The sequence below is a fragment of the Mesoplodon bidens genome, assembly GCF_964165515.1.
Source record: "Mesoplodon bidens genome assembly, chromosome: 9".
NCBI classification, from domain to species: domain Eukaryota; kingdom Metazoa; phylum Chordata; class Mammalia; order Artiodactyla; family Ziphiidae; genus Mesoplodon; species Mesoplodon bidens.
In genome coordinates this window covers 72,834,668-72,843,454 of record NC_138166.1, presented here as the reverse complement: position 1 = coordinate 72,843,454, position 8,787 = coordinate 72,834,668, and the positions used below count along the sequence as shown (strand labels likewise).

General features: G+C 35.9%; 1 protein-coding gene across 1 annotated transcript; it reads right to left on the bottom strand.

The window, feature by feature from the left end:
- Positions 1 to 2,474: 2,474 nt before the first annotated feature.
- Positions 2,475 to 7,785, bottom strand: LOC308622306 (anaphase-promoting complex subunit 10-like; the record flags this gene model as incomplete). The annotated part of the gene is made up of 3 exons (XM_081243665.1): positions 2,475 to 3,010; positions 5,510 to 5,645; positions 7,684 to 7,785. 3 exons carry the CDS (start codon positions 7,783 to 7,785, stop codon positions 2,475 to 2,477), a joined length of 774 nt encoding a protein of 257 aa, XP_081099791.1.
- Between the last annotated feature and the right edge of the window lie 1,002 nt (positions 7,786 to 8,787).

Here is an 8,787-nt window from a genome sequence, read left to right as displayed (position 1 = left end):
ATGTTCTCCCATTCTGTGGGCTGTATATATATTTTCTTGATGGTGTCTTATGAAGCACAAAAGTTTTTAAATTTGGTGAAATCTAATCAATTTTTTTTTGGTCACCTGTGCTTCTGGTGTCATATCTAAGAAAGCATTGTCAAACTCAAGGTCATAAAGGTTTACTCTTAAGTTTTCTTCTAAGTATTTTAGAGTTTTAGTGCTTACATTTACGTCTATGATATATCTTGAGTTAACTTTTATATATTGTGTGAGTTAGGGGTACACTTTCATCTTTTTGCGTGTAGATTTCCTGTTGCTCAGCACCAGTTGTTAAAAAGACTGTCCTTTCCTCATTGAATTTGCTTGATATCCTTGTTTGTTGTTGTTTAGTGACTTAACTGCACTAAGTTTATAAAGTCTATTTTTAGTTACGTGGAAGCATTGGAAGCTCATTAAGCTTAGTGGTCAATTAATGATGGGACAGAGATTACCTTACGTGTCTTGAATTAATAAATCTCCCAACCTTTGCCAAGGGGTTCTCTGTGTATTGGAAGGCATGCATCACTGCTCCAACAGGCAGTCTATAACCCTGCCTTAGTCTTCTATTGCTGCCTGGGGAGAGCCTCAAGTTCTGGTAGAGGTGGGCAATTAGGGTGTTTTCAGCTTTTCCTTGAAATGTGCACAGTTCTGCACATGCGCTTGGCATTATAGATTCTCAAGAATATATCAGAGCTTTACAGCACTACTTATGGAAATATCATTCCCCAGTTATTCCTTTTAAGATTTTTAGTCAGCCTCTTATTTAGCACTGACTAGTACTCCACCTCAGGCTGCTTTGATGTTGAATAATTGCCACTGATTACTTTCAACAAATGCTCTGGGAATATGGCTGTTCACACAGGGCAAGCTTTGAGTTTGATCAAATAAAGGCAAACCCTAAGAATGGAGTTTTTCAGGGAGCTTCCAAATGGCAATATTTCTCTGGGAATGGGACTTTTGGGGATCTCCAAACCCATCTGTCTCTTCCAGTGGCTACTAGGTTGCTAATTTTTATAGCCATCATAGTTGTGAGGCTACTGGTTTTCAAGCATGCTGTGGACCTGGGAAGAGAGGGATAGGAATAGAGGAAATTTAAATGACACAAAGCTTACTGTTCTTACTGAGATTCAGTCATTTTTCTTGATAAGTTCTTCTTGGATTATTGCAAGTCTTTGGTTAAATTTCCAAGATTCTGAAAAAAGTTGATTTTGATAATTTTTGCCAGTGGTCTCATTTCTGCTGTGGCAGAGCAGATTTTTCAGAAGTCCTTTTTCCACCATTCCCAATATGCTTCTCTTAATTTACTTTTAATATAAATTATTCTATTCTAAGTTTAAATTGTTTTAAGCTTTATTTAAAGTGTGATATTTAGAACATGCTAGAAATTGCATAATTTACAACTACTTTAGCTTATTAAAATTATGAGAAGCTTCAGATGAAAACTTAAAAATTTCCAAGGTGGTACATACTTTCAGAGTTCTTTTTGAGCTAAATCACCAAAACATATTTGAAGTCTGTCTTAATAGGAAAGGAGTTTGAAGGACCTATTTGAAGAGGAATGAGAATTTGTGACAACACAGATGGACCTAAAGGGCATTATGCTCAGTGGAATAAGTCAGAGAGAGAAAGGCAAATACTGTATGATATCACTTGTATGTGGAATCTAAAAAAAAAACCAAAAAACAAAAACAAATGAACAAGCATAAGAATACAGAAACAGACCCATAGATACAGAGAACAAATAAGTGGTTGTCAGAGGGGAGGAGAGTGGGGGAATGAAAGGAAAGAAAAGGTAACTAACTATGTGAAATAATGTGTGTGTGTGTACATCACATTGTACACCTTAAATATATATAATTTTTTGTCAATTACACCTCAGTAAAGCTGAAAAAAGGAAAAAAAAGGAATGAGAAGACCTTAAGTATTATTTAGATTGGGACAGCAAAACACAAAGTTCTTTTGACTGCTCTGTTTAAGAATATGACGGTGTTGAAGGGAATATATATGATATGAGAGAAGATAGGAAAAATTGTGAAGAAAGCAAAAGAAAATGAGGAGGGAAGTGCCATGGTTGGAGATTGGAGCCTGTGGAAAGAGAAGGAGGCAAGTGGGAAATTCCTTAGGGTAGCTGGTTAAATATCTTTTAAGAAAAAGGATTTCTAAAAATCAAATTTAAGTTTGTTATATGTGAATACCCAAGCTCTCAATTAAGTCACTACCAAAAAAATTACATATGCAAAACAGGTAAAATTTAAAAAACAAAAAGGAAAAGTGAGAGCCAGCACATATAAACTTTTTTTGACCCAAAAGTTATTTATTAAAGTTACAATAAAATACTTTTCAATGCATAAAAAAGTTGCAAAATAATTGATGCATTTTTCAATAAAGATACCAGATTTAATATTTACTGACAAGATAAAGGTATGTTTAATGACTTTTGTTCTATTTCATGGTCACCTTTTTGAGTGATACATCATGAAATCAATAGTTGTACATCTAGGAAATTTACCAATGGAGCTCTCTTCCATGGGTGTGTATATTTTAATTTGTCTCATGTGGATATCTCTTCTATTCTGATGATTGGCTGGAACAGCAATCTGTATCATGAATGTGCGAGTTGGCTTCTTATGATTATCAGTTAAGGGAACGTGAATCCAGCCACTTGGTTGCACCAACTCAAGTTGCCGAATTTCTTGAAGATTGTGAAAAGTATTTCCTACTCTGACTGAGATCTTGCTTGGAGTATAGCTTTCATCAGATTTGTAGTCCGCATAAATACATAATGTCTTCACTGTTGTTTTTCTTCTGAATTGGATGTTCACTAAATGAGGCTGGGAGCCATCTGACTGCCAGTAAGTTTCTAGATTGTCATCTCGTAATTGATCCACTCCAAATCCTGGTTTGCAAGATGAGAGAGCACATATAAACTTCTGGTATTCTCTGGAGGGTGTATTCAACTCTCCATCCTGCTGTAGCACTGTCTTCCAGTCTTATCATAAAACTGGATCACCAGATCACATGGACAGTTTGTATACTCTCTCGGGAGGATGAGATGTTTCTACAGTGTATTTTGGAACCCCATCAATAGAGACCTCTGATTCATTGAGGATTCCAAAGAATGCCAACTTGAAACCTAAAAACAATTACGATAAATTTGAGGAACTTCAGTATTAATTTAGCATTGAATCCCATGACCTGGATGCTACTTCCCCAAAAATTTTGGCAAAGAATGCTTATAGTATTATCCTTGTGGTTGGAAACTTCTCCTCAACAAAACAACACACACAGATGAAAGCAATGCTTTGATGGACTTTTTGAGAAGGATTCAATTTCATCTCCATCTATGACTACATGCCCAGAATCATATAAACAAAGACTTCACAATTTAGCTGATGTTCCAAGATTGAAATTAGTTGCCTTGGTTCTCCTTGTTGAATCCCAGAAGATGGGCTGAATTCAGGAAGCACTGTGCCTTTGCACTGCTGAAGCGTGCTTTCAATGTGTCCAGCAAAATGGTCCCAGAACACCAGCAGAACCACAGAGAGCTGGAAGACACTTTGGGACTAGTAATGAGAGCCTTTAATGATTCCTCTCTAAAGTCCTTAGCTGTAGAAAATCCATTTTCTGATCCTTACTGTGGAAAAGAATAATGGGTAATGCATCTATACCTATATTTGGTGGAATATAAATTTTTCTCCCTTTTATTTAGGTATAAAACAACCAAGTTTTAGCACAGGTATTTTTTTGTAGCTATGGCACTTACAATTTTTTCACCATCATTTGAATCAGTTTGACTTCCCAGTGAGTGATGTACAGCAGACAAATACTTCACTATACCTGAGAGTGAAATTAAATTGACTAGCCACACACTGCTAGCTCTAAACTTGGAGTTCTTGTTGACAATAAAAGATTACAAAATATCTTGCTTCAGAGCCTATGTAAATAATTTCAGATATAATCATTTTATGCATTGTCCCCCTTGAGGCTCTGAAATATTCACAGTATCTCTCCACACAGTCTACACTAGGACACAAGCACACTCACTCACTTGCTCATCTAAGTTAATATTTTACTCTTGTTTCTCTAGTCTAAATGCCCTTCCCCTAAATTTCAAGTCTCATTCCTTAAATCTGGGCTCTACTGCTCATTCTTCCATACACTCTTTTCCTCATTCTCCTTGTACTTTTCTCAGAATATTGCTTGCACCTCTGTTTGGCTTAATTTCCTTCAACGAGGTATTTGTTGTCTGTTGGAGGCAGATGCAAAGCTCCTTGTAAGCAGATTCTCTCTCATTTATCTACGTTTCTCTGCAACTAGCTTTGAAATATTTGGTGATCTGAATAGAAAAAGGAGCCCAAAATTCAGACTTCCATGGAAAACTAGTGGAGAAAAATATCCAGTTACTCTGCATTTTTTGTATTTTGTATTAGGAGTTTATGGAGAAAACTCCTAGAAAAATCAGACAGGGAAAAACACTACACTGAGGCCTATGCCGCAGTGCTTAAATTTCATACAGAGGCTCTAACTATGTGGAAATTTGCTACAGTCTCTGAGTAGCAAAGACTTCCACAATGTGCACAAAGGTTTTGACTAATTGGACTGAAATGACAGGTTACTTTAATTGAACAAGTTAGATATCATTTTGAGCTACACTCTTATTTGGTGTCTAGAGAGCCAATAACAAAGGGAATTGACTGAACTTTTCAACTTTTCACTATTTATTTAGACACTGTATAGACATAACCCAAAGGAAATCTCTCCCAAAATACCTCAAAGAATTTTTTCTTCAACTGCATAAGATCATGAGAAAATAAAATCCCTCTGTTCTCAAATGACACTTTAAAGTTATGAGTATAATGTGGGGAAATCAGTTCAGCCATGGATTATCAAAACAACAGAAATATAAAACAGGTATCAATTTATAATATTTGCTGAAATAAATTGATTCAAACTGTCAGCTAGGTTCTTTGACACTGAAAATAAAATACCAAACATACTAAAGTAGAAACTTAGCAATGAAAAGCCTGACCCTCCCTTTTTTATGATATTATCTTACTGTGAATTGAACTGATTGATAAATTAAGTTCAATTTGGCTCATTTTGCATGAATTCAGTCCTGAGTCAGAAGAGTTTTTAAAGTTTTCACACACCTTTTCTACTGGCCCATATTTTTATCCTTTGTAGAAACCATTTTGCAGTTATACCGAATTGATTCTACTGAGCTCCATAGCAATGGCTTTCTATCTCTCTGTTCCCTTTGAAGAGAGCGGTTTTTCTGACATGATCTGGGTCTTGGGTGAGATGAGCGCATCCCTTCTTTTGTTGGTTGTCAGAAAGTCTCATTTGTGTGACTAGTTTAGTACCAAAATTAAAAACTTAAGTAGTAAATGGACTGGGGGAGATTCAGGTGCAACAAGTTAAAAAGAAAAACAGTAGGCTTTAAGAGCGTATGCCTGAAAGAGCAATGTGCCAGGATGGGGTTGTGTACCTCGATGACTGCTATCAAAAAGCACGCATCCATTGAATGCTGCCATTGTATGTCGGCCCAAGCTGTGTTGAAACACTTTCCGCTGAAGTGTTCTGCCCAGGGTGGTGACCTGTGGTCCCCTAGGTTCTAAGCTGTCCTATGGATAGAAATACATTTCCTGTTTCCCATAGCCCCCATCTCCCCACCCATATATCAGGGATTGGTTTGAAAGAATGAAACAGAGACCTTATAGATGCTTAAAGACCAGAAATTCTGTCAAGGGGAAAAAGAAATGGAAAAGAGAAGAAAGAGAATAAATCCCCAAATCCCTGCACATGCAAAGCTTTCTTATTTTTTTTTCGCACTTCTAAAGAAGATGAGTCATATAAGAGCCCATTCAAAACCACATGAGTAAAAATGAAGTTGTGTGTTTTTCACATCCTTCACAACAGGCTAAGGGATGAAAATGAGGGCGAGTTCCCTACAGTCAAACATGCCCAGAAGAAGCAAACTTTGACTTAGCCACGAGCCAAATAAACTGCTCCCGAATAATCAGGTCTTGGTTTAAATGCATAGAGATGCTCTTTTCATGTATGTGAGGTGGACTTTTGATTTCATCTCTGGGACAAAGTTTGAAGTTATTCTGTGACTCTGGCCTAGAAAATGAAGAAAACCCTTGTAATGGAATGCTCATATAGGCTTATTATGAGTGTGTGTTTAACTCCCTCATGTGAATTATATTTTGAATCATTACCACTCAAGAGTCACAAGGTTTCATCTACTTAAGCTCAAGATAGCCATGTGGAAAAGCATTCTAAACTCAACTCGCTGGGCAAATACCACTTTAATACTTGAGTACTTAAATACAAATATTATAACAGAAATTAGAACTTTCTGGTTTTCTTGACTTGTATCACATTAAATTAACAGATACAGTAACAGACTTACATTACATATCAAAAGAATAACTTTTTAGAATTCATATCCAAGGGAAAGAGACAAAATTTAGCTCTTATATCCTTTTACAATGGGAAGAAAGGTCCATGAGACAGAAGGATAAGATGAGCTCTCATCCTAGCGTATGATATAAAATGGGTCTGAAGAAGTAAAAACATAGATGCTTAATGAACACTGAAAGCATGAGTGACACCAGGACTCACGTCTAATTGATCTCTTTCTTTTCCCTGGACTTAGTATATTGGACTGATAAACTTACCTCAAGATGGATAGTTCATAGATAACTTCATCCCAAATCCCACTGTTACAAATGGATTTCAAGCCTTTAAACTTTCCACTGTCCCCTGAACATGAAATTTTTCAATCCTACTTTTGTCAGAGTGATAAATCTTTCTGGATGTATCTGGAAGGAAATTTGCTTTAAAATTTAAAATTTGCTTTAATCCCCTGTGGTCTGCAATAAGGTTCTGAAAGGGAAATACCAATAGACCAGGTCAATTCAGGAATGAAAATTTTTAAAGTACCAAATCCCAGCATGCATGTTCATAGTGAAAACCTAAATGACCAAACCAGGACTACGATTTTTTCTAGCTCAAACGAGCTCCAGTAATGAAACATCTAAAGCTATATAATAAAAATGATACTTTGTTATGGAAGGAGAATGGCTGTGGAAGTTTATTATTCTGTAGAACTTTATCGTCAGTAATATTTGTCTACATTTGGCCATGGAGCATATGAATTTAACCATTTGTTAAGAAGAGTAGAGGTTGTCTAATTTGGGGCAAATGCAAATGTAGTGATAATATTATTAGTAAGGGGAGTTTATTGTGCAAAGTATGTTTTGCAAAATATACAGATAACTGCTAAGGTCATTGGAGAATTAATAAATTCCAACCCTAAATGTGCATGGGACAGTCTTTTACATGAATGTGTAATGCTCTTAATTTAATAGCCTGACATCAGCAATGGAAATAGCAGTGTTTATTCTGCTATAGGGATGTAGTAAAGCCTAACCACAGAGGCAGTATTCACAGTTTCGGAAAGGATAAAATAAGAGATCAACACCAGTTTTGTCTTTTTAGTGGCAGGAATTTTGCTTCTGATAAAAAATAGTTCCCAGTTTTCATAAGAGAATTCCTTAATTAATAATTTCTTGCTAAAACAGATACTTATAAATGTTTATATTATATATGTAAAAAATATATATACATATATAAAGCATTGTAATAGTGGAATACCTTCTTAAACGGTCTTATCTTTCCATCTTCTTTGTTCCTTTGTGTCAGAAAGTAGGAGTATCCTGTTAGGTATGTCACTATTAGTTCTAGAAGCAATAACATTGTCCTTATTCACTACAGTAAGACCTCTGTGGTAACAGTGCTAATCTTAACCACTGACCAGTATAAGAATGCCACCCTCTATCTAGGGCCATACCTTCTATCCAAGTATATATACGATCAAACAGCAATAAACAACAAAAGATCCGTATAATAACGACCCAAGCTATATTTCTATGGCAGAATCATTTTTTGTAACTTTGAAAGTTCAGTTATCCTTTTTGGTTAAAATTATGCAGCCCTTAAATAACTCTGAGTAAATGAATTATGTGCCATTAAGAGGTTTCTTGAAAGTTTTCATTAGCTACGAAATAAAATAGCTTTAAGCTTTAGAATGTTCTACTCAGTTGGAGACTCTCATGTCTTTCTGATATTCTGGTGACAATTTCTATTCTAAGTGTCAAAAACAACTCTGCTATCTGGAACAAGTCATGTAGTATTCTCTCCTTTTAATATTCTAATCGTGAGGTGTGAAGTGAAATGGTTGCACAGTGTAATGGTGGTAAAGAAGTGGAGTGTCAATGAGACGGGGAAGGTGACAGACTCGGAATAGGTCCCTGAGGTGCTCTCCAAGTGTACTGGATAAAGATTCCCCTGGGAAAATTTTCTCATTAGTTCTCAGACACAGTTCAGTAATTCAATAGCGCGAGGTTACCATTAGTCACAAGACCAAAACATGTTACTTTCCATGCTTTAGTTCCTTTATTTGTATATGTCATTTTCAGACTGAAAATTATGGGCCCGACTCTCATGCAGAGACAGTCAGTGAGTTGTTTACATACTGAAGTATGAACCATGACAAGCAGATTCTGTAGAGTTTTCTTTTAATTGTTGATGTATGAAGCAATTCAAAGGGAAATAGACATTTTAAATGATTCTAATGATACTTCCCTAAACAACTGTCAGTTCTTTATACCGGAATTACTAAACATGCACACATATACACACGTGTGCACATTTTCATAAGAAAATCAGGAAGCATTCAGACATGGTTAAAGAAAAGAT